General features: G+C 39.5%; 2 protein-coding genes across 2 annotated transcripts in view; both read left to right on the top strand.

Annotated features, from left to right (window-relative positions):
- LOC132486291 (dmX-like protein 1) overlaps window positions 1–13,633 on the top strand; it is a 59,104-nt gene extending 45,471 nt beyond the window's left edge. The window contains 7 exon segments of the mRNA XM_060093280.1: window positions 162–340; window positions 4,669–4,858; window positions 6,154–6,322; window positions 9,501–9,525; window positions 9,527–9,711; window positions 12,326–12,579; window positions 12,932–13,633. Coding sequence (XP_059949263.1) covers window positions 162–340; window positions 4,669–4,858; window positions 6,154–6,322; window positions 9,501–9,525; window positions 9,527–9,711; window positions 12,326–12,579; window positions 12,932–13,132 — 1,203 coding nt within the window. The 3' untranslated portion in view covers window positions 13,133–13,633.
- LOC132486815 (protein FAM170A-like) lies at window positions 13,582–20,083 on the top strand. Its single transcript, XM_060094381.1, has 3 exons — window positions 13,582–13,616; window positions 17,619–17,773; window positions 18,558–20,083. Exons 1-3 carry the CDS (start codon window positions 13,582–13,584, stop codon window positions 19,355–19,357), a joined length of 990 nt encoding a protein of 329 aa, XP_059950364.1. The 3' UTR covers window positions 19,358–20,083.
- Window positions 20,084–20,710: the final 627 nt, after the last annotated feature.

Here is a 20,710-nt window from a genome sequence, read left to right as displayed (position 1 = left end):
AAAGTTATCAGAATCAGAGATTTTCTTCCTAATTTCTCCATGCCCAACTCCTCTTCACATCCCTAAGTTCCTTTAATTGGGGAGAAAAATCTTACTTTTGGTATTTGACTTAACCTTTAATTTAATGATCTGGATGTTTTTTGTTTTTTTTTTCCCCTTAGGATGACTGTCTTTTAAAGGTATGGTATAATGTAGAAAACTGGCGGACATCTGTTACCTCTCCAGATAAAAGTTCAGAAAAACAATCCCAAGGAGAAATGGACTTTTCTTTTGTATATCTGGCCCATCCTCGAGCTGTAAATGGATTTTCCTGGCGTAAAACAAGCAAATATATGCCTAGGTCAGTGGATTAGTCATTTGTCCCATGTATTAAGAGAACGTCATCTTTGTGACTTTGACTGCTTTTCTCACTTTGAGAATCATTGCTTTAGGATTTTTGCCTATGAAGATTCAAGTAATACTAGATAGTTCTTGGACTGCAGACCTCTGGCCACCGGTCAACTATGGTTGACGCTTAAGAGGAGAGCCATATGAAAGGATAATTTACCTCTAGGTCAGATATCTTTGAGTGACAGAGTTGTGCATCCTTTTCTTCTCTATGTTATGTATCCAATTCTTTCATCTCTTAATCATTCTCCAAATTGCCATTTGCATCAACTTTTTCACATTTTACTCCCTTATCTTGTCCCTTCTGTATCTCCTCTGTTTTCCCTTTTTTTTTAATTAAAAAAAAAGGCTTTATTGAGAACATATACCATAAGGCCTCAAATATTTCTTTTACTGCACCCAGCATCTTTGAGGAGAAGTGCATGGGTTAATACATTATGATGCCCTAAACTAGGTATTAGTTTAACCTACACATGCATGCACAAACACACCTGTTAGTACTTCTTTTCTTTCCTGTAGTCCTTGCAAGACTTGATAATCCTGTTGAATTTTTGCCTATATTTAGTAAGTTACAGAGCTATTGTATTACTTAAGTATAGGTAGAAATCCTTTTTGTTCCACATGGCCATTTTCAATTTGGCCACACTATGGATCAGTACAGGTTTTCCCTTATCTTTTTGTCATCTGAGATGTCTTAAGCTGATCCATGGTAGCATACCTAGATCATTTGTTGACTTCAGTTTTGCTCTTCTGAGCCAGCAGAGTATACCTAAATTTTTTAAAAATTATTTTAGACATTTTTTAGAGCAGTTTAAGGTTCACAGCAAAGCTGAAGGGAAGGAACAGAGATTTCTCACATAATCCTGTCCCCCACATATGCACAGCCTCCCCCATTATCAACATCCTCCACCAGAGTGGTACATTTGTTACAGTTGATGCTTATTTCAACACATTATTTTCACTTAAAGTTCATAGTTCACTTTGTGGTTCACTCTTGGTGTTGTGCATTCTATGGGTTTGGATAAGTGTATAATGGCATGTATCCATCATTGTTATACCTAGACTTTGTTGAGCTAGTTTGGAGTGCAGTAGTTACCATTCTTCCTACCTCAGTCCTACAGTCTAACAAAGCATAGGAGTAGGACACTGTAGGTACAGTGATGGTTCTTTTGTTAGAAGTATGTTTCACAGTTTTTGGGCTAAGGGAGAGTGGTGTGGGCAATCTGTATTGTTTGCAAAAGCACCTTCACTGCAGCTTCACTTTGAGGACTGTTGCTCTAGTACCTCTGAGACCATTGCCCACACGTATGAAAACATGTTTAGAATAGAATGAGCTATGACAAATGTAAAGTGAAAAAAGCTGTCATCACAAACCGTTAACCTTTTAGAACTATCAGAAGATTACATTATTTCGGAGGCTGATTTCTTCTATTCCAGGTATTTTCATATGCAGCCAGTTAGACCACCAGAATACTAAAAAAGAGGCTTGTGAAATATTGTATCTTTTGAGAGAGGACAGTCACATCTGCTCCTGACCTAGTTCACTTAGTGTTGGCGAAAGTGATCACGGTGGACGCAGAGGCAATACCTTAAACTGGGGCATTACGAATGCCCAATGACAGCAAAAAGGCATATTAGGGTTTTTTTTTTTTGCCCTGCTTATTTTATCTCTTATCAACTAAATTCTACAGCATAGGGAACTGATACAGAACTAGACTTTTCTGTTAGTTATGGCATCTTTTCAAGGTTTCCAGAATTTCACTTTTGGATCCATTTCATTAAAGAACCAGCTAATCTCCCTTAGTTCTTTTAGTTTTCATTTTTTGTTTCACCAGCTGCCTGCAGATATATAGTGGGAAGGCTGACCCTTTCTCATGAGGATGAAAGAGATCCCATCAAAGACCATTATCCTTTCTGATATGGAATCTTAAAATTAAGATGCTTAACCAAATGGTAATACTTTATACAAAGGGCCTGCTGGCTTGAGAGAGAAGAATGGGGAAATGTTTGTAATGAGCATGTACTTCTTTACAAGTTAAAAATTGATGTATGGGGCCTCCCTGGTGGCGCAGTGGTTGGGAGTCCGCCTGCCGATGCAGGGGATACGGGTTCGTGCCCCGGTCTGGGAGGATCCCATATGCCGCGGAGCGGCTGGGCCCGTGAGCCATGGCCGCTGGGCCTGCGCGTCCGGAGCCTGTGCTCCGCAACGGGAGAGGCCACAGCAGTGAGAGGCCCGCGTACCGCAAAAAGAAAAAAAAGAAAAAAAAATTGATGTATGTAGGACAGGTTAGGAGGTCTGGTTATATCCCCCTAAAACGTCCAAAAGTTGGTTCTACATAACTAGTTTCAAAAGCATCTCAGCCTGTTGTTTCGTCAACATAGGGCAGCTAAATAAAATAAAATTTACAAAAAAAGGACAGCTGTTGCAGACACTTACCCATCACATGGTTGCCCCATATAAGGTCATTCATTTATATATATATATTTATTTATATATATATATATATATTTTTTTTTTTTTTTTTTGGTTGGAGAGGAGAGTGCTATACCTGAATATGATATGCTTATTGGAGAGAGAATAAGATACCTTGATGAAGAAGTGAGGAAGGGGGAGGTATTGCCTGAGCAGTGCCTCAAATACATCAGGATATTTCTTCTGTGCCATGCTTATATTACCTGCCAGCTGTTTGTAAGGCGTGGCATTATTTGTAAGGCGTGGTATCCTGAAGAGAGTCATCTGGGGTCGAAGCCCTGTCCATGCTTCTGAGTTGTGCAACTTTTTAGCTTGCTTTGTTGGTCTTGCCTAAGTTCTGTACCTCTCCTGATTGCTGTCTGTTCAGGCCTTTAGTCTCCTATCTTCTGCTCTTTCTTTATAAGCCTTCCCATTCTGCCGTTTACTGATTGGCACTGTGAACCTTGAACTTCCATATTGCCTTTTTGTATTTTCTTCTGTTTCTGTTTATTTTTAATCTCATTGCTACTGCTTGTGTGTATGTAAATGTACTAGAGAGAAACTAAGAGAGGGAAGGAGGGGAGGAAAAGGTCAGAGGGAGATAGAGGGAAAAAGGGAGAAAAATGAAGGAGGAAGAGGAGGGAGAGGCACAAGGCCAGGGAAAGGAAGGAGAAACAGAGGGTTTGGAAAGGTAAGAAGAAGGAGGGGCCCTAGGAGGGGGGTAGCGGTGAGAGGTAGGAGAGGTGGAAAGGGAGGGTGGGTTGGAGGAGCTGAGAAGCAGAGAATTATAGGAGAAAGCAGAGGGAGAGAAGCCCAGAGAGTAGATGGAAAGGGGAGAAAAGTAGGGGAGTATACACAGAGGGGGAGGGGAAGGGAGGGAGGTGTTAAAACAGAGGAGGGAATCTGAAGGAGAGAGCTACCAAGACAAAGCAAGCTGTTCTCCCTTTTCTTCCCCTTTGCTATTGTTCTTAAATCAAGTAGATACGTTTGTTTTAAAAAGTGACTACTATGGAATATTTTAATTTTTTTCTTTAACTTACTGGGTTACTTGATAGAAACCTTCTACTGATTGTTCTCTTTTAATCAGATATGTTTGAATAAGTGTCTATTATAGGATATTGCAACTTTTTTTTTTTTTAATTTGCTGGGTTATCCAGTAGAAACGTAGTCTTTGTTAATAGGGTTTCAGCCTTTGAGCTCTTGATGCTTATGGGGTTTATTAACATATGTGTAATTGTTTTGTTGTTATTTTGTGGGGTGGCAAGACAGGAAATGCACTGAAAGTCAAAAATGACTAATGAAGGAGGTGGCTAAAAAATCATGAATTTTTCTATTGCACTTGACTGCTTTTGTCATATGTTAGGCAAGGAAAGAGTAAGTGTACTAGTTACTTTAGCTTATTAGTGACAAGTGCTTGTACCTTTACAGAAAGTAAAAATGAAGCATTGCGAAATAATTCAAATAAACATCCACTGAATAAATCAGAAAATTTTAATAGAAGAAGTCACATTTTTTCCTTGTTTATTAACTGAGCAAGTATGGTATGATTTCAGTTTTTGTTCTTTAGATGTAAGAAGAATCTTAGACTACTGAAACGGGAACTACTGAGTTCCAGGCAGAAAAGAAGAGGTTAGCAAGCATTTGCTGTGATGAAATCAAATACCCAACTCAGTTGTAATGGCTTTGGCTAAATACATTACATAAATGTATATTGACATTTTCTTCATTGATACCTTAGTTGGGTGCATTTAAATAATTATAGAAACATTGTAGAATGTGATACTGTGGGAAATTTATACTTTTGCCTCTAAAATCTTTTTATTCCTTAGGGCTTCTGTATGTAATGTACTGTTGACTTGCTGCAAAGATAACATATGTCGTCTTTGGGTAGAGACATTTTTACCAAATGATTGTTTGCTCTATGGAGGTGACTGCAACCATTGGACTGAACCAGTTAATTTAACAAATAACTTCAAGAGAAATGCTTCCAGTAAAGAACGAGTTCAAAATGCTTTAGATGTGAGTGTTTTTGTTAGATGTTATTTCCTACAAGTCTTAAAATCTTTAGTACGTGGCCTTTTTTGTAACATTCATCTTAATTAATATTCAAAGTCATGGATAGTTATGAAAAAACATCTATGTCTTAGGAAAACAGTTCTGAGAAGATTTTTGGGTGTTTTTGGGCTCAACAAGTATTCTTAAGGGTTTTGTCTAGCATAAAACTGCCTATAATTACAAAGTTAAGCTTAGGTTAACTGATGATAACAAAAGGATGATTATACTTGACTTAGCTAAAATAATTTAAATTAAGATCTGAGAATGCAAAGATTTGACTGTAAAAATAATTTATTATTTTTCTTTCTGTATAGCTTGAGGTGTTCGTCCTGTCATAATTACAGGAATGATTAGTTTATCAGATTCTGTTCTACATTTGTTATCTTCCAAATCTCCAAGAACTTGAATTATTTACCTTGCTAATTGCTATAGTATGGGAAGTAAAAGTCAGTTTTTGGTGTTGGGGCTAATTCAACATAGACTAGTTAACAGATTCTTCTTCTTATTTTCTTAATATTGAAAATAAGAAAGTGACCTAAAAATGATGTATCTTTGAATGTTTTGTGTGAATATGGAACCACTATTTCTCAAATTTAGATAGTATTCTAGTGACACAGAATATAAATAAGTATATATTGTGTAGAGACGCAACCACTGATAGAATGGTTATGTGTAATAATAGTTGAAAGAAGTCCTTGACTAGGAATCTGAAGACCTTTGTTCCACTTTTAGATGACCTTGTGTTCTCTATAAACTATTTTATCATATGAAAGATGAGGATAACGATATTTGCATTGTCTGCTTTATGGGTCAAATGAGATGATCTCTGTGAAAGTGCTTTGCAAACTATGAAATATCATCCTAATGTATGATGGTAGTTTTATTCAGTGCTTTGTGGTCATAGGAAGTAAACTGAGGACACAAAGAGAACAGTATACATAAGGACATCATTTTCCACAGACACATTGTAAACTTTTTTTAAGTTTAGGAAATTAATTCTCAGAAAATATTAAATAAAAATTTAAAGTATTGTGTGATGGTTAAAAGAAGAGTCAAGCAGTTTACGTTCCAGGCTTATTCCAGGTTTCACTTTTGCTGTACAAAAATACTGCAAGATACTTGTACATATAAACTTATCTGAAATAGGATATATGTACTATCTAATAATCATTATGTAACCTATACATATATGCTTATGACAATATAGGCATTAGTTTTACTTTGTTTTGCATTGTTTGACTTTGTTTTTATTCTCACAGGTAAATCTGAAACATTTTCGTAGAGGTCGGAGGAGATCACTTGCACTTGTAGCACATACTGGATACCTGCCACATCAGCAAGATCCTCATCACGTTCACAGGAACACTCCACTGCATGCCAATGCACTTTGCCACTTTCATATTGCAGCCAGCATCAACCCAGCCACGGGTAATAAAGCACTGTTCAGAAAATGTTTTTCAAATTGAGTAGATGGATTTTTATCACCAATAAGTTATACTTTTACTTTTTTAGTAAGTAAAAAATTGTAGGTGACTTTCTTAGCTAACTTTTCATTATAGCCGTTCACTGATTATAGAAAAAGAAGTTTTTATTTACTTGTTTGCTTCTTAAGTCTGTGATTTGGTCTGTAATTTTAGATCTTGATAAGTCATTGAGATTCTGTATTAGTTTATTCAAAAGTTGAGATTTGAGCTAATACATAACAAAGAGGTTAACACCTCAGAGTAGTATTTTATAATTATTGTATAGTTGTTCAAACGAAACCAATGTGTTTCGTACTTGATCTTTGGAGCCATTTCAGAAATAGGGCAGAAATATGTAGAAGTTATAACTGGAAGAATTAAGAAACTTATCTCTGTAGTCAAGTAGGTACTGTGAAACAGATTGAAAGATCTAGAATACCTGGGTTTATCTATGAAATTGAAGACTGAGGTGTTTATCATTTTAGTAAATATTTTCTGAGAGTTTAAAAACCAAGTGGTCACAGTTGGGGCATTTAAAGTGGAACCTTAGACTGTTACTGGGAAAAAAGTTAATATTTGCACACGATAAATGCCATCTGTACAGGAAGTGTAAAGTAAAATCCTCCTTTTGCCTCTATTCCACCCTAGTCTTCCTTCCCAGAAGATGACCACTGTTGATGAGTTTTTATGTATTTTGAGATATTCTTAAAACATGAATTAAGCATAACCTATTTCCATATAACACACTGGATTTGTAGTATTGCGTTCTTCAAGAAACATAGCAATAAATACAGTCCATTAGTTACTTGAATCAAAGTGAGAAGTACTTTGATAAGTTAAAAAGTGCTGAGATACCTGTGGTAGGAATAAAGAGTATTTGCTGATTTTTAAAATTTTATATGGTTAACAAGAGTCCCAGCTCTAAAAGAATCCAAAATCCATGAGCCATGAAAATGTAAATGGGAGAATATTGAATTATTTTTATTAAAATATTGTTTTATTACCTTATCAAAAAACGTACATTGTCAGCGCTTATAATATACAGAGGCAACTCTAGGTCAGTGGAATAATTTTGAAAGTCTTTGCTGAGTAAAGGACAATATTTTGAGAATAAAGAAAGCTTGGATTCTCACTTTAATGGAAAAGGCTGAGGTATTATGAAAAAAAGAAACCCTGAGTTCCTGTGTAACATCTCTCTGACTACCTTGCAATAAGGAAAACTCTAAAACCTTTCTTTAGGTTGTAGGTCCCTAAGAAAAATTCATACATGTAGGGCAAATCAAAGCAAAATAATAATAAGAGCTATATTAGATCTTGTGAAAACTCCTTTCCCTAAATTAGGTCTGTTAGAATGACTTTCCTGCAAGGCCCAACTCAGATATGGCTTCACTTATTTGTCCATCAATGGAAAATGATACAGGAGAGGAGTTCTTAATAGCATGTTCTCTTAGCTCTAGTTCTTATACTCTTTCCATGAAGATGTCTCATAAAAAATGACTTTATCAGATTCTTTGAGTGAGGTCAGGAGGCAAAGGAAATGTGAGTATCTTTTCAGCCAGAATGCTTCTGCTAAAAGTCAGCATAAGCCCCTAGTTTTGTGTACTTAACAGCTAGGCCTGTGATCTACTTTAGGCACTGCTTATCTCTTCTGAGTTGATTGTAAGTTGAAAATCAGAAAATCCTACCCATTTAGTTTTCTTGGGGACACTCTTTCAAACCCTAACACTATTGTGTATCTACCTACGAACAGTGGGATTGGCAGTTCAGCCCCTCAAGGGTTTTATTGGGTGTTTAGTCTGTGCCAGTATAGGAACTGGAGATAGTGGTAGGAACTGGAGATACAGTAGTGATCAAAACAGTGTGGTCCTTGCTCTTACGAAGCATATAACTAGGTAGGAGATAGATAAATATTAATCAAATAATTATACTAATGAATATATAGTAATAAACAGAGCTCTTGGATTAGATAATATCCATCAACTCTTAGAACCCAACGCCAATAAGAAGGGACAGAAAAACGATTCTTTTTTTTTAACATCTTTATTGGAGTATAATTGCTTTACAATGGTGTGTTAGTTTCTGCTTTATAACAAAATGAATCAGCTATACATATACATATGTCCCCGTATCTCCTCCCTCTTGCGTCTCCCTCCCTCCCACCAGGAAAAAGATTCTTCTGTCCTTTCTTTTACCATTCATCCCCTATAATACTGTTCCTATTGGTGTCCAGCAATAGACGGTATTTGAACAAATACTTAAAATTGTTTATATTTCCTTTTTAAAAAAATCAGTAGATTTGCTCTGGAGAAAATTATTTACCTTCCCTGAATCCATTTCAGCCTATAATGTTCAGCAGACACCAGCATGATCTAGATTTGGATTTTATTTAATAATGATAGACAAAGTTTCCTTTACCTCTGTTAAGTTAGGATTGTCATTTTTCACAATGTACTCTGAATTTGTACTTCAGTATACTTAGCAGTGATTTCAAAAGTAATACCAAGGAACAATTTTTTTTAGCTGAGTTGGCTTGTCTTGAATGCTTTTCTTGAATATAAGGGAACCTCAGTTTCATACTTTCTAACTTCCATCTTGATGCTAATAAATAAGCAGTACCTATCTTAGAATTAGGTATGTCGTGAAAAAAGTTAATATGAGAGTCTTAAGTAAAAGAAAGTTGTTGCTGTTGAGATAAACATATCACTGGTTCCTTTGACAACTTAATGATGGCATTTTTAATGGTAGATCAGGTTAAAATATATTTCTAACCAAAGTTTCTATACAAATTAAGAAGACTACCCTATTAACATGTCTGCAAATTATAGACATATTTCTTAATGAGAATATTTTTTAAAATTATAGAAAAAAATGTATATGTATGTATATATAAATAAGTTACGGTATATAACGTAGAATGTATAATTTTATTTTCTTTACAGTAAGTGTATTAAATTTACCATTTAAGTCTGTTTTCATTAATAATAATTGTGTGAGCCATTATATTGTGAGTCTTATTTATAGGTTAAATAAAATGTATGGCAGAGGTTTAAAGATAAATGTAACAGTAAATAATAAAAATAAGAGACATGGATGTTTTGTATGCTAGCATGATAGAAATTTTAATATTTTGTTGTTCTTTATAGACATCCCACTTCTTCCTTCTATTACGTCTGAGTCTAAGTGAAAATGAAGAGAAGAGTGGACCTTTTGTGGTACACTGGCTAAACAATAAAGAATTGCATTTTTCTTTGTCCATGGAAGTCTTTTTACAACAACTTAGAAAAAGTTTTGAGCAACCATCTTCTGAGATGAGTGTAGAAGACTCTAATCAGGCAGATGTAAAACCTGATGAAGGTAAAGCTTTAAGAAGGATAAAAATTATAAAGTTTTATTTAAAATAGCAAAGATTTTTATATTATGGTAACACCAGCTACTGTTAGAAATAACTTTCAAATTGCAGGGGCTTAATACAAATTTGGACTAGCTCATTTAATAATCCAATGTAGATGCTCCTGTTCCAGGTGGCTTCTTTCCTGATGATGATATAGGGACTTAGACCTCTCCGTACTTACGCTTCTGTCAGCCACTAGGGTCTTGCTACTTAGAGGACTATCTGCAGACTAGCAGCATTGTCATTATTAGGAATGTACAATCTCAGGCTCCACCTGGAGCTACAAGAATCTGTAATTTAATGAAATTCCCAGATGAGTTATATGTATATTAAAGTTTGAGAAGCAGTAAACTAGGGCCTTCAGGTTTGCATTCAGCGTCAAGTAGAGAGAGAGAAATCAAAAATGTTTTTGTTCTTTGTTTTAATTACAAGATTGCACGTTCCCCTTTAAAAAAAAATGAAAAAACAATACAGGCGTGTATAAGGTTTCCATATTGTTAAGTTTGATGAGTGTCCTTCCAGATTTATTCTTTTCTGTGCTCGCACAAATATATGCATAAAGGTAGTTTTTTTAAAAAGTTGTACTATGGGAGTTCATTTTTCAATGAAAATAGTGTGCTGCAGCTTACTTTTTAAATTCAGTAATGGGCACTTTTCTTTCTCATTATTTTTAACAGCTCCTGAGTCAAGAGACTCAAGAGAAAACTTAAGCATTTTTTCGGATAGCCATTTAAATTGATTTAAATTGTTTTTCACTATATACTGATAATGGTATAGTAACACATCTCTTCGTCTTTGTGTGAATTTTTCTGTAAGGTAGATTCCTAGATGGGGAATTAGCGTGGTGTATAAGCATTTTTTTTTTTTTTTTTTTTTTTTTTTGCTGTACGCGGGCCTCTCACTGCTGTGGCCTCTCCCGCTGCGGAGCACAGGCTCCGGACGCACAGGCTCCGCGGCCATGGCTCGCGGGCCCAGCCGCTCCGCGGCATGTGGGATCCTCCGGGACCAGGGCACGACCCCGTGTCCCCTGCATCGGCAGGCGGACTCTCAACCACTGCGCCACCAGGGAAGCCCAAGCATTTTTAAATTTCAATAACTTCTGTCAGATTACCCTCTAGTAATGTTTTACCAGTATATGTTCCCTCTACGTATATTCAGATATCCTTTTTTCACATCCTTGCCAACACTGGATCTATCTGTTATTTTTTGGCCGTTGATATGGACAAAATGGTGTCTTGTTTTACTTTGAATTTTCTTGAGTTAAATTGAGCAGAATTATGTTAACCCTTCTGTGGTTTGCCTCTTCGTGCCTTTTGCCTAATTTTCTGTTATTTTTCTTAATGATTTTATGTCTTGACTAATTTTTTTTCTTTTTTTTATTAGTTTCTGTTTTATAACAAAGTGAATCAGTTATACATATACATCTGTTCCCATATCCCTTCCCTCTTGCGTCTCCCTCCCTCCCACCCTTCCTATCCCAACCCTCCAGGCGGTCACAAAGCATCAATCTGATCTCCCTGTGCTATGCGGCTGCTTCCCACTATCTATCTACCTTACGTTTGGTAGTGTATATATGTCCATGCCTCCCTCTCGCTTTGTCACAGCTTACCCTTCCCCCTCCCCATATCCTCAAGTCCATTCTCAAGTAGGTCTGTGTCTTTATTCCTGTTTTACCCCTAGGTTCTTTATGACATTTTTTTTCCTTAAATTCCATATATATGTGTTAGCGTACGGTATTTGTCTTTCTCTTTCTGACTTACTTCACTCTGTATGACAGACTCTAGGTCTATCCACCTCATTACATATAGCTCAATTTCCTTTCTTCTTATGGCTGAGTAATATTCCATTGTATATATGTGCCACATCTTTATCCATTCATCCGATGATGTTGACAAATTTTTAAAATCTGGTAAACAAGCTAACATTTTTTGAGAGTCTCTTAAGAAAGGTTTTGTATTCCTAACCAGGAATAGGGGCTGGGATGTAGAGGTCAGAATATACATATTTATTTGTATTAATAAGTTGGCATGTGTTGAAGGAAATCTGGAAATTAGGCACTATAAAATGTATTTCTTTAAAATAGTTTCTTTAAGGTGTCATATCAGTTATAAATGCTTACACCTAGAGGATGGCTAGTGTGGTTGACTTAGGTTTTATGAATCTGACATCATGAAGAAAGTACAAATTACATTCCAATAATATATTTTAAAAATTCAGCCTAATTTCAGCTCCCTCATGTTAACATGAGCAAAACTAGGGTCCAGGGAAGTACTGTGTCTTACTTCTAAGTAGTTAATTGTGGTACATCTGGGTTTAGAAACCAGTTTACCTATTTTCCAGTCTAGTATTAGTCCTTCTACTAATAATCCACTGAATCAGCCTTATAGGCCTTCTGAGTACTGAGTTAACTCCGTGGCCTTATATTCCTGGAGCAAAGTTATTTTTTAAAGGGAACCCCATTTCTTGTTTATATGAAAACTTGTGTTTTTCATTTGGAATGCATTTGTAAAGGTATTTCTTACTTTTTAGTAGTAGCTTGATTGTATTTACTTGGTTCATGAACCCTTTTGATTATAGAGATTGATGACGGTGTTGATGATCTGAAAATAAATCTTGAAAAGAAGGAATTGGGCAGTGATAAATTGGTACCAAATTCAAGTTCTGTACCATTACCATCAGCTGCCATTGATCATCAGATTGAAGTACTTCTGTCTGAATGGAGTAAAAATGCAGACATGCTATTCAGTATTCATCCCATGGATGGTTCTTTGCTAGTTTGGCACGTGGATTGGCTGGATGAATACCAGCCTGGTATGTTTCGTCAAGTACAGGTATTATTTTTATGATCTCTGGAGAGCTACTTCTTGTTAAATGTGGGTACTGTTTTGTAAAACCTCTTTATATAATTTCATGAATTCTTTTTTTTTTTTTTTTTTTTTATTTTTTTATTTTTTTCTGTACGCGGGCCTCTCACTGCTGTGGCCTCTCCCGTTGCGGAGCACAGGCTCCGGACACACAGGCTCCGCGGCCATGGCTCGCGGGCCCAGCCGCTCCGCGGCATGTGGGATCTTCCGGGATCGGGGCACGAACCCGTGTCCCCTGCATCGGCAGGCGGACTCTCAACCACTGCGCCACCAGGGAAGCCCAATTTCATGAATTCTAATGCTACTTTCTTAATTCTAGGTGTCCTTTGTTTCCAGAATTCCTGTAGCTTTCCCCACAGGTGATGCAAACTCTCTCTGTAAAAGCATAGTGATGTATGCCTGTACCAAGAATGTTGACTTGGCTATTCAGCAAGGGAAACAAAAAACTTCCAGCCTGACATGTTCCACGTCAATGCTTATATCTTCTGGTCACAGTAAATCAACTAATAGTTTAAAATGAAGCATTTTTACCCCTAATGTTATGATGATTTCAAAGCATGCTGATGGCTCCCTGAATCAACGGCTTGTCAGTTTTGCCGAGGAATCTGCCTTTTCTACAGTTCTCAGTATTTCCCACAAATCCAGATATTGTGGTCATCGCTTTCATCTTAATGATTTAGCTTGTCACTCAGTATTACCATTATTGCTGACAACGTCACACCATAACGCATTAAGGACACCAGATGTTGATAACCAAAAGGAACCTTATGGTGCTGTGAATATTGAAGAATGTTCTTTGGCACAACAGAATAAAAGCACTATTGACATGGCCTTTCAGGATCCCAATGCAGTTTACAGTGAGCTTATTCTTTGGAGAGTTGATCCAGTTGGGCCATTGTCTTTTTCTGGAGGTGTTTCTGAGCTTGCTCGGATTAATTCTCTTCATGTTTCTGCATTTTCCAATGTGGCATGGCTGCCCGCTCTTATACCCAGTTATTGTCTAGGTAAGGATTCTGATTTTTATTTAAGAACTTGAGATTTTCTGACATTATTGCTTAAGGGTGAAATTTCAAATGTTTTTAAAATACATCTAGGTGCATACTGCAGCTCTCCTAGTGCATGCTTTGTAGCAAGTGATGGACAATATCTGAGATTATATGAAGCAGCTATTGATGCCAAGAAACTTCTATATGAGCTTTCCAATCCTGAAATTTCTGTAAGTAAATGGCTTTTGAAGCTAAGAATATGATATGTTTTTAGATACTTAATTTATACTTATTGGGCATGTTCTAGAATTGTGACATATAATTTGTAATAAAATGTGTATATTTTTTAGTAATTTTTTTCACAATTGCATTGTACTCTTACAGTGATTCTAACCTCCTTTAAAAAGAAACTGTATCTTTCATTCATTCCAAAAGTAGAGTCTAGCGTCCTACAATATGTGTTTCTGTTGTACTTCTTTGCTCAGGGATAAATGGGGACTACTGACAGTATAATGTGGAATTATGTTGGTTCATCTGCAGGTTTTTTTCTAGGCAAGGGAAGCTGCAATAACAGGAGTGGAATTTTAATCTTAACCAAGAGGAAAGAGCTTTCAGCTTGGTTACACTACAGGCAGGAGTTTTTTCAACACCATTGCAAACCTTTGTCTTATGACAGAGGGCACTTGTTCCTGTGCCCAACTAATAGCAACCCACCATCTGCGTTGTCTCAGCACCTCCAACAAGCCAGTATTTCCATTCTTTTGGTTTTTGTGTTTTTAAATATGCCCTGAGGTAACTTTCAGCCATACTGAGCTTCCTGTTTAGGAGAGTCAAACTGTCCTCTCAACCATCAATTAATGTCTTTGTTAATGCTCTGGTTACAGAATTGCATAGATGTCAGTGGTCTGCTCCAATCTTGTTTTTTCCCTGTTATTTTTATTGCATGGTTTTACAGAACACAAAGTTTTTCAAAACATATATAGTGTTATAGTAGAAACGTATATTTCTTGAGGGCCTTCTATTTTTCAGGAATTGTTTTAAGTGCTGGAAATTTAGATGTGAGCAAAACAGACAAAAATCTAAGCTTATCTTCTAGTGAAAGAATATAGAAAAAAGGTGAAAATATATTAATACTTTGGAGAGAAACAATGTTGCAAAAGTAGTATGGAGTGCCAAGTAAAGTGCTGGTCAGGGAAAATCTCACAGAAGTGGTACCATTTGAGTAAAGACCTGAAGGAGATAAAGGAGCTACCTATATCAATATGTAGAGGGAAAAGATAGAGACCCTGAGGCCAGAGCATGTTTGGTATGTAAGGAACATCAAGGAGGCCATTGTGGCTGGTGCAGAATAAGTGAGGTGGAAAGTAGTCAAAAATAAAGACATAAAGTGAGCCTGGCCAGATTGTATTGAGAGTAACAAAAGCTTTTTCTGCATCTATTGAGATGATCATATTGTTTTATACTCCTTCAATTTGTTAATATGGTTTATCACATTGATTGATTTGCATATATTGAAGAATCCTTGCATCCCGGGATAAACCCCACTTGATCGTGGTGTATGATCCTTTTAATGTGCTGCTGGATTCTGTTTGCTAGTATTTTGTTGAGGATTTTTTCATCTCTGTTCATCAATGATATTGGCCTGTAGTTTTCTATCAATGTGACATATTTGTCTGGTTTTGGTATCAGGGTGATGGTGGCCTTGTAGAATGAGTTTGGGAGTGTTGCTCCTTCTGCTACATTTTGGAAGAGTTTGAGAAGGAGACGTGTTAGCTCTTCTCTAAATGTTTGATAGAAGTTGCCTGTGAAGCCATCTGGTCCTGGGCTTTTGTTTCTTGGAAGATTTTTAATCACAGTCTCAATTTCAGCACTTGTGATTGCTCTGTTTATATTTTCTATTCCTTCCTGGTTCGGTCTCGGAAGGTTATGCTTTTCTAATAATTTGTCCATTTCTTCCAGGTTGTCCATTTTATTGGCATAAAGTTGCTTGGAGTCATCTCTCATGATCCTTTGTATTTCTGCAGTGTCAGTTGTTACTTCTCCTTCTTCATTTCTAACTGTTGATTTGCATCTTCTCCCTTTTTTTCCTGATGAGTCTGACTAATGGTTTATCAATTTGGCTTCTCTTCTCAAAGAACCAGCTTTTAGTTTTATTGATCTTTGCTACTGTTTCCTTCATTTCTTTTTTGTTTATTTCTGATGTGATCTTAATGATTTCTTTCCTTTTGCTAACTTTGGGTCTTTTTTGTTTTTCTTTCTCTAATTGCTTTAGGTGTAAGGTTAGGTTGTTTATTTGAGATTTTTCCTGTTTCTGGAGGTAGGATTGTATTGCTATAAACTTCCCTCTTAGAACTGCAGTTGCTGCATCCCATAGGTTTTGGGTCATCATGTTTTCATTTCACATAACTGATGTGTCTTAGATGCTTAACATGAAAACAAATATTCTCAAATCAGCAGTGTCCTTTTGCTTTTTGTATCACTTCTATGTTATATCATTATTTAAACAATACTGTAGCCAATTAATGTACATAGGGAAAAATGAAGCGACCATAAAGAAAGCTTAAGTTTTTCTATTATTTAATATCTTTTCATAGAAGGCAACTTGACAACTGTTTTTTCTCAAGAAAATGACTTCCTATGGGTTCTCCCAGAATCAAACCCAGTCATAAACATTCCAGTTCAAATAGTTAATATGAGAAATGGAAGAAACTCCAATAGGAAAGTGAGATAGGGAAGAGAAGGCAAGCATTAAATACTGTGTTATAGCCAGGTAATAGTGTGGAAAAGTGGAGGTAATCCACAGAGAAACTCTGGGAAACACAAGCTTCCAACTTGAAGGGCCAGGGAGCTGGGGCATTTAGATACCCGCTCCCATCAGTCCTTGGTTGAGGACTGCTGCTGGGAAGCTATTAATTCCCCTCACTTCCTTCCTGCCATCTACACAGGCAGAGCAGACTTCAACAGCTTCAGAAGTTCCTGGGCTGGAAAATGCCAAATAATGGCAATTGAAAGTTTGCCACATGCACAAAATGGTAGGGTCTAAGAAATATAGGAGGGACATTGAACAAATTGCCAATAGCAGGCAACTGGCAAATGCAAATTCAGAGGGCTTCACAAGTCATCTTAGCAATTAGAATAGATAATAAGAAACCTCTCTCAACAAGAGCCTGAGATGCACTATTCTTATCATTTGAATAATGAGTGCTGGTTTCCATTTATTAAACAGTTCTTATGTGCCAGGTACTGTACCAATGGCCCAACGTCCATGATCTCATTTAAAGCCCACAACAATCTTATTAGTACATCACCAGTTTATAGAGGAGGAAGCTGGACTCAGAGGCATTAAGTAATTTACTGAAGTAACAGACACCAGCCCAGGTCTCTCAGTTGCCAAAATATTTTCTCTTTCTGCCTCCCACTGTTTTCAGTGTCCCTAGATGGACAGATATATTTTCTTTCGCTTGAGTATGTCATTAGCTCTGGAAATTCTATCTAAAAAACGCCACAGTCCGCCCCTTTCAGAGACAGACCTGTGTCTTCATATCTTGGAAATTCCAGCCTGTGTACCAAACATGGAGAGACTTCCCACCTGGTGCCCCTGCCATCTCTGCCGCGTGGACTTTTATGAGAGGCTCTCATTTGGTGCACTGCACCTGCCCCATGGTGGGTAGCACTTTCAAAGAGCTGCAGGCTCCAGGAATCACAAAACCATCTCTGCTTCTATGTCCTTTCCCACCATGCACACAAAGGCCACAGACAAGACACATCTCCACCGTGCTCCCCATGCCAACCCCACACTTACCACAGACTTCACTGATACACATCACTCACTCTTCCCACATACTCACAGTCACCACTGAGGCCTACATTACCAACAAGACAGTGACAGAGTAAGTACTGATTTGAATTAAATACTGGAGTATCCACTGGGAACCACACTCTCAACTGTGTGTATTCACTGCACCTGACACTCGGTAAGTATTTGTGGACAGAGGACTGATGAACCCACCCTGAGCCTTTCATTCCTCCCTCAGGAATCTCGAAGTCACAGGAGGATCTCCCTCAGCTTGGATCCACTGTGGTGGCCAAGGGCTGCAGCCCAGGGGCAGGGGAGATCACCTCTGCCTCTACATACTTCTCCTGTGCTGCTTCTCCGCGCAAGCTCATCTACGCTGGTAAGGGCGCGGGGCTCCTCAGGTGAGGGGGTGCTTGGCTGTGAGGCAGGAGGCACACAGATCCCAGGGAGGCTGAGAGGAAACCCAGGGTCATCAGAGGTGATGAGGGCTCTGTGGAGGAGCCTGGGCAGGATGGCTGAGCTGTTACGAGGGCGTGGAGCCCAGCTGAGTCTGGGGCGGGGGTGTGTGAATCCTGGTACTATCATGGTGGCAAAGTCAAGGAGCAGGGGCCGGAAAGGTCTGGGCTTGAGGTGGAGGGAAGAGGGACCAGATTAAGCATCTTCGGAGGAAAATGTAGGCTTTGTCTTTGCCTTTGCTTCCAGAGAAGCACAGAGTTCTGCATCATAGACCTCCAGCCTGAGAGCAGGACCCTCCAGCTCAGGTCCACACAGCTCACACATACATCCGCCCTCCAGGCACAGCCCTTCTCAGTGCACACAGAAACACCAAGCACCACAGCCCCATTCCACAAGGAATGCACCACCGATGTTCCCAAACTCACACTCCTCGTCGTACACGCATCCACCCGCGTCGCTCACATACCACAGCCCTCACCCACCATACTCCACACCCCTGTATACAGACACTGCTCCAGTATCCCCCCACAAGCACAAGAAAAGCCCACAGATGACACCAGATACACCGCTCCGTCCTACGGCCAACAGACACCAAGCTCACGACATAGCTACGTCATGCAAATGTCCCTCTCTCGTCTACCACACCTGCTCCCTCAGCTTCTGGCACGGCCCATGCATGTTATTATGTTTTTAATTTCCTTTTTCAGGAATCCGGAGATCACATCGAGACACTGCCCAGCCTAAAGCACCCCTAGCCCAGGTTCAGGAAAAAGGGGAGACTGCTCCCCCATCACACTGTGTCTCCTCCTCACCCTCTCCACCCTGTAAGCACTATCTGCACCCAGACAAAGAGGAAAGGGGCATGAAAATATACTACATGCAGGTACAAGTGAACAAGGGTGTAGCTGTCTCCTGGAAGACAAAGAAACCCTTGGAGTTGCCTGAAAAGCAGCTGACGATAGAAGAAGTGACCCTTCCTGAGGATGCGTGCACAGTAGGCACTTACCCCTCTGATGTGTTCACCGAAAGCCTCCTGTCTGACAGTGAGCCCACTGGGGAGGAGAAAGAGTATGAGGAAAGGGCAGAGCCAGGCAGCCCATCAGGGTCACCTGCAGTCCAGGAGACACCCAGGGCCAAGACACCGGCCTGGATGGCGACCATGGAGACCGGCTTCAGGTGCATGGCCTGCTGCCGGGTCTTCCACACCTTGGAGATCCTCCAGCAGCACGTGAAGGGCGGCGTCCTGGAGGGCTTCGGCTGCCATTTCTTTCATCTCAACATCGCCCAGTGGATGGGCAATGTGGAATTCGAGAGCACCCCTGAGGAGGAGGGCAGTGTGGAACCCGAGACCACCTCTGAGGACGAGGAGGACGACGAGGAGAAGCTAGAAGGCCCCAGCCCAAAGAGACCCTGCAGGCAGGGTATTTTCTCTCTTTTGAGTTCCACACAGCAACTGAGATTCATGGGACAGAAGATCCTGGAGACGGTGTGGCCTTGGAAGAGGTAAGGCTTGAGGCTGGCACTCTTCTGAGCCTATGTCACGAGGGCCCAGAGGAGTCTAAGGGAAGGGGCCGCACACATGTGCTGGTTTACCTAATGGCTCTGCACTTGCATCAACTTGGGACACACCCAGCACTTCCAAAGGAATTGAGCTCTGCTGACTTCAACAAGAAGGTGGAGCCTTTTCCTAGGAGTTTTCTCAGGGTCTGCACGATGGACCTCAACTCTTAGAGGACGTACCACCAGCAGCTCCTTGTCGGCAGAGAGAGCCAGGAGTGGTCTGAAGAGAGGACAGGGGCCCTTGCAGGACCAGAACTTTGAGGTCTGAGAGCCTTTGGCCTGAGCTGAGATCTCACCCGGACCACTGTACCTAGCCTTCTGTGACAAAGGGGAATATGAAAGAGAGTCACGTGGAAATGAGGTCCCCTGAGATATGGAAGTGTTCCAGAACCTTCGTTGCGTGGTAGTTGATCTGGAGCCAAGCTCACTGTGGTGTGTCTGGCTCTGAGCATTAAGGCAACGCTGGAGGGTGACCCTGACCAGCAGAGCTTGGAGTGCTGCTTGTCTCTTCCTGTTCTACCTCAGTTGTTTGATCCCTTCCAGGGAGAAGAAAGGACCCTCGGGAGAGTAGCAGACAGAATGCCGTGGTCTGAAGGAGGATGAAGGGACCGGCACTCAGTTTCACATCATATGACAATAGGAACGTCCTATGCAATAAAGGGCATTTTCCAAACCTTTCCTGGAGGTTTGAGTTAATTACATTTTTCTATCTATGCATCTATCTGTCATCTACATCTGTATCTTTCAAGGTTTGTGAACAAGCTTTCACATAAGCACTACAGACGTCCGCCAGCATTTTCCAGAAGGAGGCCTGGAAATTGCTGGGGACTTCTCACAAATAGGGAATGGCCACAACCCCTGCCACATAGACTATGCGCGTGGCCCTCCTGACGTACTCCCACTCTCTCTCTGAATTTCCCAACGTCTGAGATGAGGGTGCTGGCTGGAGGCAATGATCGCGTGCAGGCTGAATCTTCTCCAGATTCTGATTCTCTTCCTGGGCCTATCGTCCTCAAGCACAGTCTCCATGTCCCTGGTCACACTGATCTCTCTCCTTCAGTCCTTCCCTCCCTCCCTCTCCTGCCTCCCAGTGCAGAGAATTCTTTTTTACATTTGAGACGAGATTTATTTTTTGTGCACAGAATTCTCACCTGTTCTACTGTGGCCTCTGTTTTGAACATTCCAAAGCTGAGAATTTTCTTTTTTTCTCCCTCATTTCGGCTGAGTCTTTACCTTCCTAATGCAGTGAACTCACAGTGCCTAGCTGACTGGAGGGGGAAAAAAAATCCAGGGAGCAAAG

The sequence above is a fragment of the Mesoplodon densirostris genome, chromosome 3, assembly GCF_025265405.1.
Source record: "Mesoplodon densirostris isolate mMesDen1 chromosome 3, mMesDen1 primary haplotype, whole genome shotgun sequence".
In the NCBI taxonomy this organism is placed as follows: Eukaryota; Metazoa; Chordata; class Mammalia; order Artiodactyla; family Ziphiidae; genus Mesoplodon; species Mesoplodon densirostris.
The sequence above is the reverse complement of the archived record's forward strand: the minus strand, read 5'-3'. Positions and strand labels throughout refer to the sequence as shown.